This window comes from Mauremys reevesii, linkage group 4 (genome assembly GCF_016161935.1).
Source record: "Mauremys reevesii isolate NIE-2019 linkage group 4, ASM1616193v1, whole genome shotgun sequence".
Lineage (NCBI taxonomy): Eukaryota > Metazoa > Chordata > Testudines > Geoemydidae > Mauremys > Mauremys reevesii.
The window spans coordinates 92,413,708-92,438,782 of record NC_052626.1 but is presented as its reverse complement, the minus strand read 5'-3'; the positions used below and the strand labels follow the sequence as shown (position 1 = coordinate 92,438,782).

The 25,075-nt window shown below is 38.6% G+C and overlaps 1 protein-coding gene across 3 annotated transcripts in view; it reads right to left on the bottom strand.

Annotated features, from left to right (window-relative positions):
• QSER1 (glutamine and serine rich 1) overlaps positions 1 to 25,075 on the bottom strand; it is a 76,197-nt gene that overhangs the window by 8,818 nt on the left and 42,304 nt on the right. For all 3 annotated transcript variants that reach the window (XM_039535366.1, XM_039535368.1, XM_039535367.1), the window contains 5 exons: positions 23,290 to 23,406; positions 22,309 to 22,442; positions 14,165 to 14,376; positions 11,420 to 11,557; positions 9,079 to 9,176 (listed from right to left, as the gene is read on the bottom strand). In XM_039535366.1, the coding sequence (XP_039391300.1) occupies positions 9,079 to 9,176; positions 11,420 to 11,557; positions 14,165 to 14,376; positions 22,309 to 22,442; positions 23,290 to 23,406 (699 nt within the window). The remainder of the gene's footprint in view (positions 1 to 9,078; positions 9,177 to 11,419; positions 11,558 to 14,164; positions 14,377 to 22,308; positions 22,443 to 23,289; positions 23,407 to 25,075) is intronic.

Here is a 25,075-nt window from a genome sequence, read left to right as displayed (position 1 = left end):
TGAAAACCTCATCAAGGGATGTCTTTGTTTAACTCCCCTCCACATCTGCACACAAAAATCTGAACTTTGACATCAGTTAAAAAATGTAATATAATTTTGAGAACTTACAATTAAGAAAGTTTTAAATGAATACATTGGTTAGTCAGAGGGTGCAGATGAATGAAAAATAAGTCAGAGGGAGACAAACACAAAGCACTGTCTGTTACTAGAAAATTGGAATGGGGGAGGGGGAGGTCAGTAAAGAGCAAGCCCTTACAAATTTTAAGATTAAAGAAGGAAATGGTAGTAGCTAGATAGCCAAAGGGGTCTGAGATATCCTCTAAAGTGTCAAAAACAAAAACAAAAAAACCACACCCAATCCCTTCACATAGGTCCATTCCTTGACCTAAACTTCTTTAAATGAAAACAACCCTCCCCTGAAAATCCTAATTAAGATTTAGAAGTGTCTTCTTCTTTCCCCTCCTTCCCAAGTGTATTAGCAGCATCTGAAGCAGCCCAAATTGCTGACACCCAACTAATTCCATATGTTCTCATATTTTTTTCCACACAGATTTTATTAATCATAACATTTGATTTCCAGGTGAAGTAGTGAGCTACATCCATCATAAAAAAAACCTTGAACTCTCTACAGGGTATAGAAATAATGTATTGCTGTGGCACGCTATTTTGTTTTGATTCATTTTTAAAATGAGGATGTGTCCATCCCATTTTATACAGGGGCACCAAAAAGCTGTAAAACAGTAGTAACTTTTGGGCACTCTTGATCTGAGTTAGTCAAACTACTGACTCAGAGGTGAATGGCAATTATATGTAGCAGTTCCTCACTTTTCAGTTCCCCTTTTTGTAACATGCTTTAGAAGGTCTCTGTATCCAATTCCCAAAACAAACAGTACAAAAGAGACAAAATTCCTACAATTAACTAATTCCCTTGACAGCAGAATGCAAAGGATTGTATGAGTAGAGACACTCAACTGTCCTTTAAGTTCAGATAGTGGTAGCTCTAGAACAAAACCTAAAGTGAAACACAGTAACTATCCATAGCTGCATGTGTTCTCGTTAATTAAGAAAGCTTTTGAAAGTATCCTTCAGGCCCCTGTTGTTGTAGTACTGCCAATACCACATATTCAAAAACCACGAGGCCCAAAAAAATATATGCAATTGGCATTAAATTCCACACCATTTTAAAAAATATCATTTTAATTTATTTTTAGTTGCCTTCTGATGTATTTTAGGATTCATGTTTTCAAACTTTTCTCTGCAAACACAGGGTTAGAAACTTTTTTAAAGTGAAAGCTGAGATTCTCATGTAATCACATGAATCCAGGAGCTGGAGCTTTCAGAAAAGTATCAAATATTGCAAGACTTGCGATGAAATCATGACTGCTGGTAACACTGCAGCTGGCTCCAAAAAATGCAAGCTCCCTCCCCGAAATGTTGCTGCTGCTGCTTTAGTTGGAGCATGTGACAGTAATACTTTGGATTCTTGAAACAAGTACCCTAACACGGAATCTTCATCTAGAAGATGGAATCACTGCAGTGTTAAATTAACATTTAAGCCTTATCTATACCAGAAAATTATACTGATTTTAATAGTAAACTGGTTTATAATTAAATTGGTGCACCCCCTAGTGCGGATATTCTTATTTGGTTTAAGAGAGCCTTAAGGTCAGTAAGGAGAGGTATTAATAGTCTCATTTTAAAGATAGAGAAACTAAGTTAAGAGAGGTTAAGTAACTTGGCCAAGGACATGCAGTTAAGTGAAGAGCCAGGATTAGAATTTAGAGGTCCCAGCTCCCAACCCAGTACTCGTTCCTCTGTATCATTTGCTGGTATAGCTATATGCTGGCAGAACCCCTTAGTGGAGACACAACATAAACCAACAAAAGGCGTTCAGCTGGCATATAGCTACATTACCTCCCTGAATTACATTAGCTATGCCAAAAGCACTTTTCCGCTGGCACAGTTGCATCTACACCGGGAGTTTTGTCAGCATACCTATGTCAGCAAAGGTATGTAATTTTCTCACACTCCTAGCTGACACAGGGGACAGGCTAAGCCTTAGTTAATTTCATGGGGAAAGAGTACCTATAGTTCATCTTCAGAGAAGTGTTTGGATGTATAGAATTTCACATGAAAGATGTGTTGTCACTACATTTGCAACAAATGGCACTAGATGTCATCATTCTGCTATAGATACATCTATAGATCTCCAGCAAAGCACAAGATCATTTCTGAGACACACACTAATTAAATGGTGATGTATTTTATTTTTACTAACTTCAGTTTTGCATTGTGTGTTAAATGAATAACATCTTTTGCAAAAATGTATAATTATTTTAACAAATAATTTTTAAAAGTTCCATTGTATTATGTAATATCTTACTTTCATCCAGAGACAATATATTCATTTAACTGATTATATTTCTTTACTTGCATAAATTACTACATTGTTCCGGGAAATGTGACTATAACAAATTACAGGAAAGAATTCGGCATACAGTTGGACTTACTGCTACAAGAAATTAAGGGGTTAAAATGTTCAAATTAAAACTAATGGTGCCTTATATAGTCTACAGATGATAAGATGAACTTTTTAATGAACAGTTACAGAATTCAAGGACTCTCCTATCCAGACTCCTACAGTTTCCAGGCACCTGGTACTGTGTCCCTGAAAACAAAATGTGCTTAATTAGTGTTTTAACAGATTAGTTACTTTTCCCTTAGTAACAATCTCAGGAGGAAACTAAAAATCCATGTGCAAAAGAGTCAGTTGTATTCTGGTACTAGTCAGCTCAAGTGACCAAAATGTAGACTAGTCATAGCAGCAGCCTTCAAGTTAAGAAAAATGACTCCACCAGATTGTTTTTCCCTCCGTGAGTTTAATTTTCTACCTGTTATAGAATTCTCTGTGGAGTTTCACTGCATTCTCTGAATTTCAGTCTTATGCCAGGAAGTCCTGCCTCATCCGTCACTGGCTCAATGCTATTGTCTATTAATATGGAGTAAAACAGACTTCAAACAGGAGCACTGACCCAAAACAGGACTAGTTTTGAATTGGAAGGAGGAGGAGGAAAATACTAGTCATTTCCATGTTCTAGTGGGTCAAGAGGACAAGCTATAAATCAGACTTGCTCAGTGGAAAGAGCCAGATGACTTTGAATGGTGAGTACTTTATAGAAAATGAAACTTCCAAGAAATGAAGCACAATTGATGTTAACTAACAATGCTATTCTGAACAACATTTGTAATAAGTCTAATAAATTACCAAATACGAACATTGTTGAGTTGTATCTAAAAGACTGAGAGTTAATTTACAGAGATGAAACTAACATAGAAAGAATAGTTTAATTTTGTTTACTGAAATAAGATTATAACCAGACAGAGTGGGATTTTATAGCTGTTTGAACTGTGCAGAAAAGTGTATAGAAAAAGCTGCTGATTTGATTATTGATTGGTGATTTTACTGTATGATTTGGTTTGCAATTCTACACTCAAATATCCCATATTGTCCATTTCCATTTTAATTAATATATAATTACTATACACGGTTATCAGTACAGAGTACTAAGAAGTATGCAGAAATGAATGGTGCTCCTGAGTAACCAACGCATTTCCATCTTTTACTTGTTGGTTGCCTAGTCTGAATCTCCAACACCTGAACTACTCATTTTTATCAACATTATTATAAAAACAGGCTTTCTTGTTCTAAATAATGGATTAAACTGGATTTTAAAAGTATGTAACCTATTTGGTATCAAACCAATAGAGATGTTCATGGTAGGAAATTAGCCTTTAATTACTACAAAATTGCTAACACAGACATGATATGGGCTTGTACTTCTGTACTAGAAATATAGACACACTAACAAAATGAGCCATTTTACAAACATATGCCGTGATCCTGCAATCTGATCCATGTGGGCAGATCCTTGGGCTTGCCTGGAGCTCTATATACTTCCATACAGATCAGGCTGTAGGATTGGGCCTACATTATCTGATTTAAGAGACATAATTTATTTTCTTTTATTGGGTGAACAGAAAGCAAAAGCTTCTTTATACAGCTGGAATTTGTAACATGATATAGTGAGTAAGTGGATATAATTTTATATAACTGTGATAATCCTGTGCATGCTAACGATGCTTTTCTTCTAACTGGGTGTAATGATTAGCTACAGAAGTATTAGCACAGTGGGAATCAAATTGTCATTATGTCCCTAAGGCCTGGTCTACACTATGGGGGGGAGGGTCGATCTAAGGTACGCAACTTCAGCTACGTGACTAGCGTAGCTGAAGTCGAAGTACCTTAGCTCGAATTACTTACCCATCCTCACGGCGCGGGATCGATGTCCGCGGCTCCCCCGTCAACTCTGCTACCGCCACTCGCTCCGGTGGAGTTCCGGAGTCGACGGGAGCGCGTTCGGGGTTCGATATATCGCGTCTAAATGAGACGCGATATAGCGAACTCCGAGAAATCGATTGCTACCCGCCGATCCGGCGGGTAGTGAAGACGTACCCTAACTCTCACTGTAAAAACAACAACAATAAAAATGGAGGCTCAGGGTCAGTTAAACAGACCATTTGTATTTATTATGAAAAGTATCAGAGAGATTTAGACACCCTCCAGGAGCTTTGCTGTTGCCATGAAGGAGCCACAGAGGGCTACTGGGAAGACAGGAGCAGGAACTACTGCTTCTGCAGGGAACAGCTTTTCAGTAGTGATGAGATGGGGAGGTAATTAACCTTCTTGCCCCAAAGTCCTAGATTAACAAAGAGAGGAAAACAGGACTGGTGCCTGCAACAGGGTGGATAAAAATTAATTAAAAATACCTATTTTTAAAAAATTTAAATTAAATAAATGTATCTTTTTAAAATATAAACCTATTTAAATTACATCTGAAAATTATTACAGCCCATGTTAAGGTTTAAATTTAGTAGAATCTATTAAAATAATCTAAATTAAACTAAAAAAACTATACTAAACAGCATATGTTTGCTGCGAAAGTTTTCAAGAAAGTCAAACCACTGAACAGGTAGAAGTCACTGGCTAACATCTGGAACCAGAGTTTGATGATGGGGGGAGGGATGGCTCAGTGGTTTGAGCATTGGCCTGCTAAACCCAGGCTCATGAGTTCAATCATTGAGGGGGCCATTTAAGGATGGGGCAAAAATCTGTCTGGGGATGGTCCTGCTTTGAGCAGGGGGTTGGACTAGATGACCTTCTGACATTCTATGTTGAATCTATGATGTGCTGCTAAATCAGTGTTTGTCAGCAGTAGCCTCTTTTGCACTTGCAGAGTGTATATTTACTTATTTTCAGTTTATTTAACTCGTTCAGTTTAATGACTGTTCTTTCAAAGTTAAGAAACACATTGGGAGATGAAAAGGCTAAAAGCTTGTTTTCCTCTTCCAATTGATGAATAAAACTGTGAGAGAAAATGAGATCTCTTAGTTCTAAAGTCTTGATGGACATGTGACCAGAAACAATTAGTTCAATTCACTAATTACAGATAGTAGTATTTTTGATAAATCCGTTTTAATTTTCTGCATGTTATAGGGATAGTTTGACAAAACCTTTTTTTCTTATGCAGCCAGCAAATTTATGTTCAAGTATTTTAACTAATAAAAAAAACAATTTGAACTGTTGTGTTTGTACATTTGTAAAAATTCCAATTTCTCCAAATAAAACTTGACAAAAACCAAGAGTAAAAAACAACCCCAAACACTCCATCATCTAGTAAATAAGAAATGCGCCATTCTAACATAATAAAAAAGTGAAAACTAAGAATCTAAATAAATGTATGTAAAGCTATATAACAGCTTAAATAAAAGTGTATAGATATCCTCTTGGTTAGCAAAAAGGATATACACAGCTGTAAATCAACATGTTTTAATGGTTACCTACCAATGCAAATAAACCCTTCTTTAGGAAACTGACTGGAAAGTGCAAATACAAAAAAAGATTAAAAGTGATGATTTAAATCAATCCACCCTAGTCAACAATGCCTTCATCCCTGGAACAGAAAGCCATGATGACACCCACAAAATAGGCAGGGAAATCAGTTAGGAAATAAACATCTCTTATTAGGGCTGTCAAACGATCAAAAAAATTAATCATGATTAATCACAGTTAAACAATTTATATAAATATTTTTGGATGTTTTCCGCATTTTCAAATATATTGATTTCAATTACAACACAGAACACGAAGTGTACACTGCTCACTTTATATTTAATTTTGTATTACAAATATTTGCACTGTAAAAATAAAAATACTACTTCTTGTTCAGCCAATCACTCAGACAAACAAGTTTGTTTACATTTGCAGGAGATAACACTGCCCGCTTCTTGTTTACGACGTCACCTGAAAGTGAGAACAGGCATTCGCATGGCACTGTTGTAGCCAGCGTTGCAATGTATTTACGTGCCAGATGCGCTAAAGATTCATATGCTTCAAATAAATGCTTCAACCACCATTCCAGAGAACATGCTTACATGCTGATGATGAGTTCTGCTAGATAACGATCCAAAGCAGTGCAGACCAACTCATGTTCATTTTCATCATCTGAGTCAGATGCCATCAGCAGAAAGTTGATTTTCTTTTTTGGTGGTTTGGGTTCTGTAGTTTCCGCATGGGAGTGTTGCTCTTTGAAGACTTCTGAAAGCAAGCTCCACACCTCATCCCTCTCAGATTTTGGAAGGCACTTCAGATTCTTAAAATCTTAGGTCGAGTGCTGTAGCTACCTTTAGAAATCTCACATTGGTACCTTCTTTGCGTTTTGTCAAATCTGCAGTGAAAGTGTTCTTAAAACGAACAACATGGTGGGGTCATCATACGAGATTGCTATAACATGAAATATATGGCAGAATGCGGGTAAAACACAGAGCAGGAGACATACAATTCTCCCCCAAGGAATTCAGTCACAAGTTTAATTAATGCATTCTTTTTTTAATGAGCGTCATCAGCACGGAAGCATGTCCTCTGGAATGGTGGCCAAAGCATGAAGGGACATACAAATGTTTAGCATATCTGGCACGTAAATACACCTCTACCCAGATAAAACGCTATCCTCGGGAGCCAAAAAATCTTATTGCGTTATAGGTGAAACCGCGTTATATCGAACTTGCTTTGATCCACCGGAGTGTGCAGCCCCGCCCCCCGAGCGCTGCTTTACCGCATTGTAACTGAATTCGTGTTATATCGGGTCATGTTATATCAGGGTAGAGGTGTATCTTGCAATACTGACTACAAATGTGTCATGCAAATGTCTGTTTTCACTTTCAAGTGACATTATAAACAAAAAGCGGGCAGCATTATCTCCTGTAAATGTAAACATATTTGTTTGTCTTAGCAATTGGCTGAACAAGAAATAGGACTGAGTGGACCTCTAGGCTCTAAAGTTCTACATTGTTTTGTTTTTGAGTGCAGTTCTGTAACAACAAAAATCTACATTTGTAAGTTGCCCTTCCACAATAAAGAGATTACACTATGGTACTTGTATGAGGTGAATTGAAAAATACTATTTCTTTTAGCATTTTTACAGTGCAAATATTTGTAATAAAAATAATATACAGTGAGCACTGTACACTTTATATTCTGTGTTGTAACAGAAATCAATATATTTGAAAATGTAGAAAAATATCCAAAAATATTTAATAAATTTCAATTGGTATTCTATTGTTTAACAGTGTGTTTAAAACGGAGATTAATCAACAGCCCTACCCCTTATTATTTTTAGCATAAGGGGGCAAAAATGACACTGATGTTTACCCTTGCTCTCTTCCTCATACAGACACGTATGCACTCACCCTCCCGAGATAGGCAGGTGGTAGGGATGGAACAAACAACTCTCCAAAAAATTGCCCCAGTCCTGTGGGCAGGAGCAGATTCAAGAAGGTAGGGCAGGACAGCTGCAGCCAGTTTCACTGATGCTGGAAACTGCCTGCTCTGGATTTTATCTCCCGGACTTGTCTGCTGTCTACAGAGAGGGCTGCTACAGTGCTTCTTTCTTCATAGCTTTTGGGGCCAAAAGAGATCATTATGATCTAGTCTTAGCCCATCCATAACATAGGTCACTGGATTTCACCCAGTGATGCTCTGTTCTGCTGAAGCACCAAGTGTAAGACAGGAAGTGGGACTGTGTGTCTTACCAGCTCCATTTTAAACCCCTGTTGTGATTGAGCTGGGAAGGGAGAGAGAGAGGGGCAAGAGACAAACCTACTTCCTATGCTTTACTCACAGTGTTTCAAGGAGCTGTTTTGGCAGAAAAGTGAAGCAGCATTGGGACAGTCCTGCTTATAAATAACCAGGAGGGCAGAGCCTGGGTAGCCAGTTTCCAGAAGCAGTAAAATTAGCCTCTTTTCTCTTTGCCCCTCCTTTAAAACCTACCCCATCCCTCTTGTCTATTTTGGATGGGTTATGCATAGCTGTTTGGGACAGGGAGAAGAGTAGGTGGCACTATAGCTTTCCCATCGATACACAAGTTGTGGGGTGGTAGTGCTGGTGTTTCTTGACTCTGACCAGCCCACAACAATTTATTGTCCACTGTTTCAAAGAGTGAGACACACTGCGGTTGTCTGACCTATGGGGCTCCCACCCCTTAACTCGGGACTGTGGGTATGAAAGGGTGCTTGACTGTTTCATTGTCCTTGATCCCTCACCTCTGGCTCTAGGGAGGCCTGGTGCTGCCCTCTGCACCTCACCACAGCTGAAGAGCTGGGATGCACCATGGGACAGCATCATGGGGCAGAAATGCAGGTATCCTTAAAAAAAATAAAAAGCTCCAAAGGGACAGTAGTTTGATTTTCTGATAAGAAACTTGAGAAGCATAGAAGAAAAAATGCTTTAAAATGAACACTAAAGCTTAGGAAGTTAAATTGAACTTTAAGCTCTACAGCAGAAACATCTCTACCACAAAATGTTTGCTAAGTGGAATATATTAACATTTAATTCAAAGTATCTTTCAAACCTCATATTCCATTCGTGGTACAAATTTTGCCATCTCACTGTACACTTGTATAGAATTAGTGATTTGTTTAGGACTTTATTTTAAAATAATCTGAAGTTTTAAAAGGAAATACCTTGAACGTATGCTCCAAACGTAGTTTGGAAAGCAGTCTTTTCCTGTTGTCATTCAGCATGCCATCAATTTTTCTCATATGAGGCAAAAGAAGCTCATCTGAAAAACATGAAAAAATACAGAATAGTTAAGTACAGATGTAAGGCAATTATTTATATAAATCCCTTATGCCAGATGGGCCACTTTACTCTATTTATTAGCATAAAATAATCCAAGTCCAAAATAATACATTTTGCTCATATACCCTAGCTTTAAATAGGAAAGGGAAATTACATATTAAGATCTACATGTGAAGATACAGAACTCAGTACTTGACTCTAAAACTTGGCAAATATGCAAAGGCCACATATATTATAATATTCAGGCCAACAGCTAAATGTAAATCTAACTGTTATTCTGTTCTTTGATTTGTGATGAAAAGTTCAGAAAGGAGACGGACAGGGCAGTGCAGAGAATGAACCTTACAGACAACTTTAAATTGTTCTCTAAATCTCTCCCTGTTATGCAAGACAATTTTCAGTTCAGAGACAGGCTCCTCTCAGCTGAAGAGTGTGTGTTTCAAACTGGCTGTCATATATTGCATATATACATGGCTTAGCTTGGATTTATTATAGGCAGGGGTAGTAGCACTGCCTATTAGTAAGGCTTCCCAGCACTTACCATTATATATAGTTATACAATTGCATAAGAGATGTTAGAACCTAGGTAGCAAGGTAGGTGGCCACTGGTGCTTGAGAAGATTGTTTGTTAGCTTTTAATTTGCGGCTCAATCCTGCAGTTTTTACTCCCATCAGCAGTCCTATTGCCTTCATTGGGACTGCTGACACATAACAGCTGCAGGACTGTGCCCTTTGTGTAGAGAGAGAGAGAGAGAGAGAGGGTAGAGTCTCAAACAGGAAATAGCTTTTGAAATATGGATAAACTGAAATTAGCAGCACAGAGCCCCATGTCGTAGCAGCTGTATACTATGTGAAACCCACGCTTTCTATCAGTGTCTCAAGTCTAATGCTTTCTGTGTTAAATTTCCAAGACACAGAACTGACATTTGTATGCTACAGTCCACTATAGTGCATAGTTCTAACAAGTTGAAATTCAAATGACACGCCCATCAAACAGCAGTTCTCTTGAAGACAACCTGGACATGTGTGTTCAAACACTAATCTTAAACCCAAACAGCTCAGAAATCAGAACTTCATAAAGTAATGAGTATGTCTCTGCATGAAAAACTAGGCACACAACTGAAATGGTTTTTAAATAAAATTAGCATTTGTAGGTCTATTATTGGTAATGGTGATCTTGATTTAAAAAAAAAAAAAAGTGAGGTTCATTAGTGATGCTAACAGGAGAGGGGCCCAATATAACCAGATGACAAGTCCCTCTGGAGTAGTTTAAAGCAATTGGAGTAATACAGTAATATTTTAAACAAAACATAAAAGTTAAAAAATTCCTCCATTAAATCCTGATCTGGATTCAGGGCCGACTCTACAGTTTTTGCTGCCCCAAGCAGCGCGCCAAATTGCCGCCGCAGATGGCGGGGGCCGTCTGTGTGCCCTTAGGGCGGCAGGCGCATTTCCGCGGCGGTGGCAATTCAGCGGCAGCTTCTATGTTTAGCTGAAGCCGCCGTGGACAGCTAAACATAGAAGCTGCTGCCGAATTGCTGCCACCGCGGAAACGCGCCTGCCGCCCTAAGGGCACACGGACGGCCCCCGCCGTCCGCGGCGGCGGCAATTTGGCGCGCTGGTTGGGGGCAAACCAACAGGGACTGCCGCCCCTTGCAGGTTGCCACCCCGAGCACCAGCTTGGAATGCTGGTGCCTGGAGCCAGCCCTGTCTGGATTTTAACAATACAGTAATATTAGGGCAGTATGGTAAACTCATTCAGATACATTAGTATTTCACCCACTCATTTATATTGGTGCCCACTTATCATGAAAGTCATGATGTAATGAAACTGGAATTTGGAGCAAAGTGGTCAGGCTATCGCGGCAATTCTACTACTCTGGCTGCTCTACTGGGGCAAAAAATACTGTTTGCTCTGAACATCTCCCTGTTTAGAACTTTTAGATACATATCAAAGTACAAACTCAAAACAGTGCCTCATGTGGTACCAAAGTATGCTGAATCTGAGAAAACAGGAATTTGCGGCAACCTGAAACCAATACAAATTACACATAGTACATTATTTGCATCAAAAAGTGTAGGTTAAGGTACAGCTGTGAAACAAGAAGAGTTTTCATATTTGCTTTATTAATAAAAAATGTACATAATACATCTTAAAATAAAAAATCATCATGGGACAAAACAAAGCAGAGCACAAAGAAATTTATGTAAAACACACTGTACCATTGCTCTTTTCCAAGGCTTGCATTGTATCTGGATCTAAGGCAATGCTAACAAGCAGCTCCATATAACTCTTAAAGGTCTCCTTCATAGCTCGTGTGTTCAAAAAGCGGGTGAAAAAAGGAGATGGAGGGACAAGTTCTGAAAAGTAATTGGAATACAATTAATGTTTTCTTCCTCAGATATTTGAAAACATTTGTATATTAGCATATGTTCCTATTTTGAAATAAAAGGTTTTCATTGTTAAACACAAGCAACCTCTAGTGGTATCCCAAGAGACTACAACACATGTTATTTCTCAACAGAAATAATGTCAAACTTTGCATTTATCAAAACAAGGGAGGTTTATAGTGTATCAGAGAAGCAGGGCAATATTTCTCAGAAAGATGCAGAATTAGCTGCATTATCAGCATTTAGATACTCTGGTTATAGGAACCTTCTAAAACTCTGAGGCAGACAAATATCTGGAGAAAAGGGAGGATGAAATATTCCCATCAAGCAAACTAGATTAGACACCAATATCCAGTGGCAACTTAGACATTCTCTGAGACCAACTGATTCAGCTGAGTCAAGGGGTAAAACCGTCAAAAACACCAAAGTCACTAAGCATCATAAGTACCACTGAAAGTCAATGTCATGTTTTCATGAGCTCATGAAAATACATATAACCAATTACATTAGCAAACAGATATATGTATAGCTACTGTCACTTTCCAAGATGTTTCAAAAGTTTTGTAGTCAGCCATTTCAATCATGCATGTGTTATACAGAAGTCATTAATGCTTCTACACTAAGTGTTTGCTCAGCTTCTTGAGGCACTTTACTGATTCCAGCATGCAATGTTAGAATCTGCAACAAAGTAGGTAGTGAGACTGCTCCATTCTGTCAGGTTTCCAAGTTGCCATGGGTGACTGTCCCCACCAGAGTAGTCCTTACTCTAATAAACTGACAGCTGTATGTGTTAGAGAGATTGGTACCATGATAAGTTAGATCAAAAATTAAAATTATTTTTAGTTTCGACCTTCAGCACAGGGGCTCTAGAACAGGGGTCGGCAACCTTTCAGAAGCGGTGTGCCGAGTCTTCATTTGTTCACTCTGATTTAAGGTTTCGCGTGCCAGTAATACATTTTAACGTTTTTAGAAGGTCTCTTTCTATAAGTCTATAATATATAACTAAACTATTGTTGTATGTAAAGTAAATAAGGTTTTTAAAATGTTTAAGAAGCTTCATTTAAAAATTAAATTAAAATGCAGAGCCAAGTAACTGGTGGCCAGGACCCGGGCAGTGTGAGTGCCACTGAAAATCAGCTCATGTGCCACCTTTGGCACGCAGGCCATAGGTTACCTACCCCTGCTCTAGACTATCTGCAGTAACTCATCTTTAGTCTAAGACAGTGGTTCTCAAGCAGGGGTACGTATACCCCTAGGGGTATGCAGAAGTCTTCCAGGGGGTACATCAACTCATCTAGATATTTGCCTAGTTTTACAACAGTCTACAGAAAAAGCACTAGCGAAGTCAGTACAAACTAAAATTTCATACAATGAGTTGTTTATACTGCTCTATATATTATACACTGAAACGCAAGTACAATATTTATATTCCAATTGATTTATTCTATAACTATATGGTAAAAATGAGAACATAAGCAATTTTTCAGTACAGGCGAGTCTCATCTTACACAGGGGTTCTGTTCCGCGGTTAGCCCACTTTTGTATTTTTATGTCTGATTTTGTAAGCAAGTAGTGTTTAAATGAGATGTAACTTGGGGGTATGCAAGACAAATCAGACTGCTGAAAGAGGTACAGTAGTCTAAATTCTAGTGGCCAATGTGCCTTGGAAATCCAACAGTACAGGGTCAGGGTGCTGCCAAGTTTATCTTCATATGCATGTGAAGATAAACTGAGACTAAACAAACTGAGAAAAACAAAGCTATGGAAACTCTCTCAAAGTAATCTAAATATGGTAAACAACCTTTGAAAGGCTTGGTCTACCCAGAAAAATGACTGCAAAAATGGCATCTCAAAGTTCCATGATTATTGTATGAATGACTCCAGATCAAATCTGGTTGATCTTTCTATCAAAAGATTTTTTTTTTCTAACTGCCAGTTGTTCAAACTTAACATGCACCTGAAAATCAAGTTCCTTTTTGTTCTGGTTTATGCATCACCACCAGTAATAAAGATTCTGTGCATCCAAATTCTGCCCACTTTTACATCCATGCAACATCAGTGCAGACAGTGGGTGTCACAGATGTGGTTGAGGACCTATTAAAGCAATTCTGTTAAGGAGGCATGATCCAGAATAGAATCAGCTTCTTCTGCAATAGATGTCCTGGCTCTGTGGGACTAAAAGGAGCTAAGTATTAAAAATGTATTTCTCTCACTCAACTAAGCAAATATGACTCTGAATACACACAAAGAACAGATCTGGTAAGATTAAGATGCGTCATTCTTACATTATCGCTCTTTAAAGCAGAACTGCATTCTAAAGCAACCTTGCAAAATCTGCCCACTCTCAAAGGGAGAGTAAAATATTACATTTTTAATAATGTTAATCATCAAGGTAAAGGGCTGGAAGAATAAACTTTATGTGGAGGATGTTAAATTTTCATGACAAATTCCCTGCCTTCTAAGGGAATTTTGCAGATGACACAACATTTATAGACTATATGTTATAATGTACTTATGACTTCAGTTTAAATTCAGTTAAAAACAAATATAAAAGACTGACAACAGAGCACCACTCACCATCCTCATCACTCTGGGCTTCAGGAGAAGAATCAGACTGGGAAGATGAAAACTCTTCTTTCCATTTTTTCCGTTTCTTTGGTGGTGGTTCAGCCTTTATCTTTGGCTGTTTAGCTTTGGGTTTCACAGAAGAGACTTTTGTTGTTGTAGTTTTTGGTGCTGGAGGATCAGGAGCTTTGCTGGTGCTGTTACTTGGTTTGTAATGAATGGGCCTGCAATATTATAATGAACAGTTTTATAAGTCATCTAAATAAATTCACACAAGATCTAATTTTAATAAAAAGAATCATGGTACTTTTTGAGAGTCATGTAAGTTTATTCCATTGCACTCTAGTATGATCATTTTCATTAACACTTAGAACTTAGTTTTACATCTTTGAAGTGCTGTTACACATTAATTAATCCTCAAAGCTGGCGATTAAGTAGCAGTATTCTCATTCTGCACATGGTAAACTCTCTTGTGCAAGGTTACGGCGAGTCATGGAAGTATCTGGGAGCTACAGGTGTATTCCAATCACTGTTTTACTAAGATATTGGTGGTCTTACTAACCTTGAATATCTAATAGAAATTCTATAACCCCTTTTGGCAGACTATGAATCAAGAGTTTGTGGTTGAAATATAATACAGATGAACATAAGAACATATGAATAGCCATACTGGGTTAGACCAAAGGTCCATCCAGCCCAGTAGTCTGTCTACCGACAATGGCTAACGCCAGGTGTCCCAGAGGGAGTGAACCTAACAGGCAATGATCAAGTGCTCTCTCTCCTGCCATCCATCCCCACCCTCTGACAAACAGAGGCTAGGGACACGATTCCTTACCCACCCTGGCTAGTAGCCATTAATGGACTTAACCTTCATGAATTTATCCAGTTCTCTTTTAAACGCTGTTATAGTCCTAGCCTTCACAACCTCCTCAGTCAAGGAGTTCCATGGGTTGACTGTGCGCTGTGTGAAGAAGAACTTCCTTTTATTTGTTTTAAACCTGCTGCCCATTAATTTTATTTGGTGGCCCCTAGTTCTTATATTATGGGAACAAGTAAATAACCTTTCCTTATTTACTTTCTCCACATCACTTATGATTTTATATACCTCTATCATATCCCCGCTTAGTCTCCTAGCCTCATCTCTCTCCTGAATAGTCCTAGCCTCTTTAATCTCTCCTCATATGGGACCCGTTCCAAACCCCTAATCATTTTAGTTGCCCTTCTCTGAACCTTTTCTAATGCCAGTCTATCTTTTTTGAGATGAGCAGACCACAGCCGTACGCAGTATTCAAGATGTGGGCGTACCATGGATTTATATAATGGCAAAAAGATATTCTCCATCTTATTCTCTATCTCCTTTTTAATGATTCCTAACATCCTGCTTGCTTTTTTGACTGCCGCTGCACACTGCGTGGACGTCTTCATAGAACTATCCACAATGACTCCAAGATCTCTTTCCTGATTAGTTGTAGCTAAATTAACCCCCCATCATATTGTATGTATAACTGGGGTTATTTTTCCCAATGTGTATTACTTTACATTTATCCACATTAAATTTCATTTGCCAGTTTGTTGCCCAATCACTTTGTTTTGTGAGATCTTTTTGAAGTTCTTCACAGTCTGCTTTGGTCTTAACTATCTTGAGCAGTTTAGTATCATCTGCAAACTTTGCCACCTCACTGTTTACCTCTTTCTCCAGATCATTTATGAATAAGTTGATTAGGATTGGTCCTAGGACTGACCCTTGGGGAACACCACTAGTTACCCCTCTCCATTCTGAACATTTACCATTTATTCCTATCCGTTGTTCCCTGTCTTTTAACCAGTTCTCAATCCATGAAAGGCTCTTCCCTCTTATCCCATGACAACTTAATTTACGTAAGAGCCTTTGGTGAGGGACCTTGTCAAAGGCTTTCTGAAATCTAAGTACACTATGTCCACTGTATCCCCTTCGTCCACATATTTGTTGACCCCTTCAAAGAACTCTAATAGATTAAGACATCATTTCCCTTTACAGAAACCATGTTGACTTTTGCCCAACAATTTATGTTCTTCTATGTGTCTGACAATTTTATTCTTTACGATCGTTTCAACTAATTTGCCCGGTACTGACATTAGACTTCCCGGTCTGTAATTGCTGTGATCACCTCTAGAGCCTTTTTTAAATATTGGCGTTACATTAGCTATCTTCCAGTCACTGGGTACAGAAGCCGATTTAAAGGACCGGTTACAAATCATAGTTAGTAGTTCTGCAATTTCACATTTGAATTCTTTCAGAACTCTTGGGTGAATGCCATCTGGTCCTGGTGACTTGTTACTGTTATCAATTAATTCCAAAACCTCCTCTAGTGACACTTCAATCTATGATAATTCCTCAGATTTGTCACCTACAAAAGCCAGCTCCGGTATGAGAATCATCCCTACATCCTCAGCCGTGAAGACTGAAGCAAAGAATTCATTTAGTTTCTCCGCAATGACTTTATCGTCTTTAAGTGCTCCTTTTGTATCTCGATCGTGCAGGAGCCCGACTGGTTGTTTAGCAGGCTTCCTGCTTCTGATGTACTTAAAAAACATTTTGTTATTACCTTTTGAGTTTTTGGCTAGTTGTTCTTCAAACTCCTTTTTGGCTTTTCTTATTACATTTTTACACTTAATTTGGCAGTGTTTATCCTCCTTTTTATTTACCTCACTAGGATTTGACTTCCACTTTTTAAAAGATGCCTTTTTATCTCCCACTGCTTCCTTTATGTGGTTGTTAAGCCACGGTGGCTCTTTTTGAGGTCTTTTATTGTGTTTTTTAATTTGGGGGTATACATTTAAATTGGGCCTCTCTATTGTGGTGTCTTTGAAAAGCGTCCATGCAGCTTGCAGGGATTTCACTCTAGTCACTGTGCCTTTTAATTTCTGTTTAACTAACCCCCTCATTTTTGCATAGTTCTCCTTTCTGAAATTAAATGCCACAGTGTTGGGCTGTTGAGGTGTTCTTCCCACCACAGGAATGTTAAAAGTTATTATATTATGGTCACTATTTCCAAGCGGTCCTGTTATAGTTACCTCTTGGACCAGATCCTGCACTCCACTCAGGACTAAATCGAGAATTGCCTCTCCCCTTGTGGGTTCCTGTACCAGCTGCTCCAAGAAGCAGTCATTTAAAATATAGAGAAATTGTGTCTCTGCATTTCATCCTGAGGTGACATGTTCCCAGTCAATATGGGGATAATTGAAATCCCTCACTATTACTGAGTTCTTTATTTTGATAGCCTCTCTAATCTCCCTTAGCATTTCATCGTCACTATCGCTGTCCTGGTCAGGTGGTCAATAACAGATCCCTAATGTTATATTCTTATTAGAGCATGAAATTACTATCCATAGAGATTCTATGGAACATGTGGATTCATTTAAGATTTTTACTTCATTTGAGTCTACATTTTCTTTTACATATAGTGCCACTCCCCTCCCTCCTCACCTCCCCCAGGACCTGTTCTATCCTTCCGATATATTTTGTAACCCCGAATGATTGTGTCCCATTGATTGTCCTCACTCCACCAGGTTTCTGTGTTGCCTATTATATCAATATCCTCCTTTAACACGAGGCACTCTAGTTCACCCATCTTATTATTTAGACTTCTAGCATTTGTGTACAAGCACTTTAAAAACTTGTCACTGTTTATTTGTCTGCCCTTTTCTGGTGTGTCAGATTCTTTTTTATGTGAATGTTTCTTGTCTGATCTGGCCCATACTTTATCCTCTTCCATCCTCTCCTCCTGACTGAGAGTCTCTATCAATAGACTCTCCTGTACTTTAATTTTCACAACCATATATGAATGTGTGACATTTCATATTCCTGCATAAATACTGGGTGAGGTTTAATGTAATGAATGAGAATTTTATTTTTTATCCTCTCATCGCTACCCTGGTGGCTCTGCAGAACAATACATTGCAGTATTTAAAACTATTTAAATATAAAAAATAAAATAAAATAAAACCACATTTCTAAACACTATAAAACAAAAATAAGAGGAATTAAACTGAATACAAAGAAGAAAATACATAAATATAGTCATCACACTCCAACATTGGAGAGGGAAAGTTTCAGACTTAGAACTGTCCACAAAGGCACAGTCACCTGATGACCTAAAATGCAATGGTGTAATCCCTCAGGGGCAGATGAATCACAGTTAAAAACTCCATCAGAAGAAAGGTCAAGAAGGAAATCTCAGATATAGAATGACAGAAATGTAGGGATGAAAAGGTCCTCAGAAGGTCATCTAATCCAGCCCTCTGTGGTGAGGCAGGACCAAGTATAGCTAGACCATCCCCGATAGGTGTCTGTCCAACCTGTACTTAAAAACCTATAGTGATGATTATTCCACAACCTCCCTTGGAAGTCTGTTCCAGAGCTTAACTAACCTTATAGTTAGAAAGTGTATCCTAATAGCTAACCTAAATTTCTATTGCTGCAGATAAAGTCCATTACTTCTTTTCCTACCTTCAGTGCACATGGACAATTGATCACCGTTCTCTTTGTACCAGCCCTTAACATATCAGGTCCCCACTCAGTCTTCTTTTCTCAAGACTAAACAAGCCCAGTTTAATTTTTTCCTCATTGGTCTTTTATCATTTTTGTTGCTCTCCACTGGACTCTCTCCAATTTGTCCACATCTTAAAGTGTGGTGCGCAGACTTGGACACAGTATTCCAGCTGAGGCCTCACCAGTGCAGAGTAGAGTGGCATAATTACCTCCTGTGTCTTACATATGGCACTCCTGTTAATACGTTCCAGAATGATATTCGCCTTTTTCACAACTGCATTGCATTGACAACTCCTATTCAATTCGTGATCCGCTATAACCCCTAGATCTTTTTCAGCGGTGCTACTGCTGAGTAGGGTGACCAGATAGCAAGTATGAAAAATCATGATGGGGGTGGGAGGTAATAGGAGCCTATACAAGACAAAGCCCTGAATATCAGGACTGTCCCTATAAAATCAGGGCATCTGGTCACCCTACCGCCAAGTCAGTTATTCCCCATTATATAGTTGTGCATTTGATTTTTCCTTCCTAAGCGTAGTACTTTGCACTTGTCTTTACTAAATTTCATCTTGTTGATTTCAGATTAATTCTCCAGTTTGTCAAGGCCTCTTTGAAATCAAATTCTGTCTTTCAAAGCACTTGTAATCCCTCTAAGATTGGTATCATCCATAAATTGTATAAGCATACTCTCTACTCCATTATCTAAGTCATTAATGAAAACATTGAATAGTGTTAGACCCAGGACAGACTCCTGTAGGACTCCACTAGATAAACAGCAAATCTTTGATAACTCTCTGAGTACAGTCTTTCAACCAGTTTTCCACCCACCTTATAGTAATTTCATCTAGATCACATTTCTCTAGTTTTCTTATCAGAATGTCACGTGGGACTCATGCCAAAAGCCTTACTAAAATCAAGATATGTCATGTCCACCACTTCCTCCCTATCCAGTAGCCTAGTAACCCTATCAAAGAAGGAACTTAGATTGTTTTGGCATGATTTGTTCTCGGCAAATCCATGTTGGCTATTACTTATAACCCTATAATCCCCTAGGTGCTCACAAACTGATTAATAATTTGTTCCAGTATCTTTCTAGGTATCAAAGTTAGGCTGACTGGCCTACAATTCCCCAGATCTTCTTTTTTCCTCTTAAAAAAAGTGATACATTTGCCTTTTTCCAGTCCTCTGTGACCTCAGCTGTCCTCTTTGAGTTCCTGAAGATAATCACTAATGATTCTGGGATTACTTCTGCTGTTTCCTTAGGTACCTTAAGGGGAATTTTGTCAGGCCCTACCAACTTGAGTACAGCTAACTTATCTAAATATTCTTTAACCTGTCTTTCCTTATTTTGGCTTGTGTTCCTTCCCCTTTGTTGTTAATAAAAGGTGTGTAAAGTATCTAGCCACAATTATACTTTTTAGAGAATACTGAAGCAAAACAGGCATTAAATAACTCAGCATTCCTCTTGTCATCCATTATCAGCTCTCCTTCCCTGCTAAGGAGTGGACCTATACCTTCTTTCATCTTTCTCTTGCTTCTAATGTATTTATGGAACCTCTTCTTTCCTTTTATGTTGCTTGCTATGTGTAACTCACTTTGTCCTGCAGCCTTTCTGATTTTGTCCCTACATATTTGTGCTATTCTTTTGTATTCATGATGGGAGCCATAACGGCCTCTAACTATTTTATCAGGATTGCTGTTGTGCCTTAAAACAAAGCCAAGGCCAACATGATAAAAGGCTTTACCAATAGGGTGGTCGCTTTATAGACAGCCATTGTAAAGAATAATGTAAAGAGGAGGCATAATGTGACCATGATTACTCAAATCAGTAAGTAAACATACTGTCGTATTCATAACAAGTTATGAGCCAATGAGCAACACTGTGTAGTTCTACTAAGAGAGAAATACAATAACTGAACTTCTTGGCATTAGGAGATGTATTGCTGTTGCAAGGTTGGCATGTGATATCTAAGGGAGCAGTCTGTGAAAAATGTACAAATGAAATACTTTCAGACTAAGTCTGATACATGGCTTTCCTTGGTAAGAACATGACTTAAAGTGTTGACAAAATTATTTAGTTTGCTATTTACTGCCAAAAAAGCCCCCTCTATGAGCAGTGATATAATAGAAGGAAGAGCATCTTTCTGACAACAATCTCTACTACCCAAGAGCCAAACTTTTGTCTTAGAGTTGAGAATAACGTATGCTACTTCTGAGGCATCCAGACAGCATTGTCATCCAAGCAATTTGGAAATACAGACTTAACTTGCAAAGTCCACAAGGGAAGAGATATGTAATTGTGTACCAACAGCATATGTATATATTACTAATTCTCTCACCTGGAGGCCTTCATTAAGGCAAGATAGACATTTGAGTCATGCTGCATTCCAAATTCTTCATAGCTGTAATGGAAAACTACACCTCTACCCTGATATAACACGGTCCTCGGGAGCCAAAAAATCTCAGCGTGTTACAGGTGGGGCCACGTTATATCAGGGTAGGGAGAGGAACCACTCCCCGCCCCAGCTCACCGCCGCTCTGCCTCCTCCCTAAGCATGCCGCCGCCACTCCACTTCTCCCTCCCTCCCTCCATCCCTTTCAGGCTTGCCGCACCAATCAGCTGTTTGGCCTGGCAAGCCTGGAAGGGGGCGGGAGAAGTGGAGCGGCGGCAGTGTGCTCAGGGGAGGAGGCACAGATGAGCTGGAGCAGGGAGCGAACTTCAGGAACAAACTTTTGTAACGAAGCCTTTTGTACTTTCCAGATTGCTGGAGGCTCTTTTCCCATTTGTAAAGCCATCTATAAGAACCAAAAAATTATTAGCTAAAAATTGTGCTTATTTTCCTTCCAAAATTTATTCATTTTTTTTCTTTAGAGATAAACCGGATATAAATTCTCCAGATTCCAACTACACCACTATTATGTGCTGATAGCACCAGGATATTAACTACGAGGTATATTCAGCACAGATCTATAGACTAAACCTCAAAATTTATTTCTTCAAGATCTTTGAAGCTGACCTAGCCAGCTCCATCTATGCTGTGATGCCACAGCTACTATATCATTCAATCAAACCATAAAAACCTGACAAATTTCATTTCAGCAATTTGTCACTTTTTTCAAAGTTTCTTTTATCGTGATGCCTTTGGTAGTATGAAAATAATTTTTAAATTATTGGTTAATGATTGGTGCAGCAAGCCTGGGAGGGAGGAGAAGCGGAGCTGCGGCACGCTCATGGAGGAGGCGGAGCGAAGGTGAGCTGGGGTGGGGGGGCCCTGGGGAGGGCCGCAGCAAATAACGGGCAGGAGCAGAGGAAGCGCTTGCGGTAACACGAATTCAGATATAACGAGGTAAAGCAGCCCTGTTCCCTGGAGCGCTGCTTTACCTCGTTATAGCCAAATTTGCATTATATCGGGGTACAGGTGTACTGTAATCCATAGAAGCAAAGGGGAAGAGTTACTAGCTGCTGTAGAAACTTTAACTAATTGCTCAAAGCAAGTAATTCAAAGTTTCCACTTAATGCTGCATTAATGTCATTTTTGAGTAAGATATTCTGAAATATTAGCACGTGTGTATGGCTCATGCCAAACCAATACAATAAAATAAAAAGTGATCTGAAAATAAATACCTTGCAGACTGTACAGGTTTACTTCGTGGTTTTTTTGAACAGACTCGGACATACTCCTTTTTGTTTGCATTTTCAATGAACTTCACATACACCCGTTTGTATTTCATTTTTGCATCCCCAAAATACCCAAGATACTGTGAAAAGCAAAACAAAAACACATAAACACACAGATTTTCCAATTAAAGTTATTTTGCTAAGCAAAGTTATTCAATTTATCATGTACATGTAAATACTAAGACCATCTATTTGGATACAAAAGCAATCTACTCTAAAACTGCTGTAATTTAGGAGGGAACTGCGTCTGGATTTTAAAAATCCTTAAAATATAAATGAGAAAATAAGACAATATAGACACTGGGCTTAGTTTTCTCCTGCATCTGAGCTCTGCTAGGCACAGGTTGAGGGGCACCATCAGGGAGCGGGTTACTTGGCTAGTCTACACTTACACTTGCATGGGTGAGCAACGGGGGGGAAATCCTACTTTATACTGTCAATGTATGGTCCATAAAGGGTCCTATACTTGCTGGTCTTCAGAGTGGAGCTCCACTCCACCCTACCTCCTCTCTAGCTCTTTGTCCCATAAACACTGCCAGGATGCAAGTATGAGGAAAGAGCACAGGATCCAACTTTATCCCAGCTGAGAACTCCTCCTCGCTAGGGGAATGCTAAACTGGGCAGTTGAGACCAGAATCTGGTTCCTTTGCATGATATGCATGGCACAAAGAAACCAGAATGAAAATGAGAACTGGCCCTGAATATACGACAGCAACTCTTATTGTCGTTCTGCTGAAAGTATCAGAGGGACCCACTAACCATTCATTTCTAGCCCTAGAGTTAGGGAGATCTTTGCAGAAATGCTAGTGCAGAGAGTAAACAGAAATGTCATGTTCCTTTAATGCTCCAGGGTCAGACATTTTCTTTTGTGCGAGTAGGGGCCCAACCAGAAGTCATTGTGGCTTTACAAGGAATCTTCATACTTACACTATTAGTAGCAGCAAACTCTCTCTGTGCATCTCGAACTTCAGGAACAAACTTTTGTAACAAAGCCTTTTGTACTTTCCAGATTGCTGGAGGCTCTTTTCCCGTTTGTAAAGCCATCTATAAGAACCAAAAAATTATTAGCTAAAAATTGTGCTTATTTTCCTTCCAAAATTTATTCATTTTTTTCTTTAGAGATAAACTGGATATAAATTCTGCAGATTCCAAGTACACCATTATTATGTGCCGATGGCACCAGGATATTAACTATGAGGTATATTCAGCACAGATCTATAGACTAAACCTCAAAATTTATTTCTTCAAGATCTTTGAAGCTGACCTAGCCAGCTCCATCTATGCTGTGATGCCACAGCTACTATATCATGCAATCAAACCATAAAAACCTGACAAATTTCATTTCAGCAATTTGTCACTTTTTTCAAAGTTTCTTTTATCATGATGCCTTTGGTAGTATGAAAATAGTTTTTAAAACACAAAACCACCAAATACCAGAAAAATGACTTCCCATAGTCCCTAGTGCTAGCTCTCTGTGACTGTAGAGTTCCCAGAGTACCTGACATTACAGCACGATACTTGCAGTTATGTGAAAACAAAAAGTTCAGTAGTAACTAGTGAACTGGACAAAGATTACATTTACAGTTCAACTTTTAGTTCAATAACAATTAGCTCAAATAGATTATCCTCTTAAAACATTTGTGTCTTAAATATTTTAAACATATCTGTAATTACCACTGCCCAGCCACTAGAAATCCATCATTTAAATATTAATCTATAAAGATTCTCATATTTTAAGGGAATATTTTAAGTGTAGAAAAAACTTTAAAGTGTATTTTCAAATGGTTATAAAATGAGAAAAACCCTACAAGATTTGGATCCAACACTGCAAAGTGAGAATATTTTAAAACTAGTTATTCCTTAAACTTACCTGACAAACCTAGCAAATAATTAACAGAACTTTTATTTTAAAAATTTCAGTTCAAATGGGTCCATAGGAAGGCAAAGAATAAAGATATTTAGGAATGATTTTTAAAGTGACATGCAAAAGTAATAATCAAATCTGTGAGCTAGAACAGTAGCAGAGGAGTGGACATGAGGAAGACAAAACAGAAGAAGAATTAGAAATGGAGAAAACAAATAAGGTTTCCTTAAACTCTGCAGACCTTATGAAGGGTTGTAGTGGATCCACATGGAAGCCACTCCTTGTTAGAGTAGCAAACAAAGCCTCCACAAAAATAAAAAAAAATGAAAATCCTGAAACAAAAAGCTAAGGCACGTCAACACGAACAGTGCTGCAGCTGTAATGATGCAGCTGCGCTGCTGCAGCACGTCTGGTGAAGACACTCTATGCTGACGGAAGAGAGCTCTCCTGTTGGCATAATAAAACCACCTCTGTGAGCAGCAGAAACTATGTCGATGGGAGAAGCTCTCCCACCAACATAGCGCTGTGCACACGAGCGCTTATGTCATTGTAACTTATGTAGCTCGGTGGGGTGGTTTATTCACACCCCTGAGCGACAAATTATGCTGACATAGGCTATATCTACACTACAGCCTAAGACACATTTCTTCAACACCACACTCCTGAAAGCTTATCAAAGTCTTTAATAAGAATGTGTTCTGGTGAGGTCAAGAATCCTTGAAAACGTTAGCTCTTTTGGAAAAGGTTAAAAGACATACACCAAATCTGGAAGACTTCTGTCAACTAATGTATGTATGTCTATAGACAATTTTGAGATCTAATTGAGATTATCTGCTACAGTTATTTACC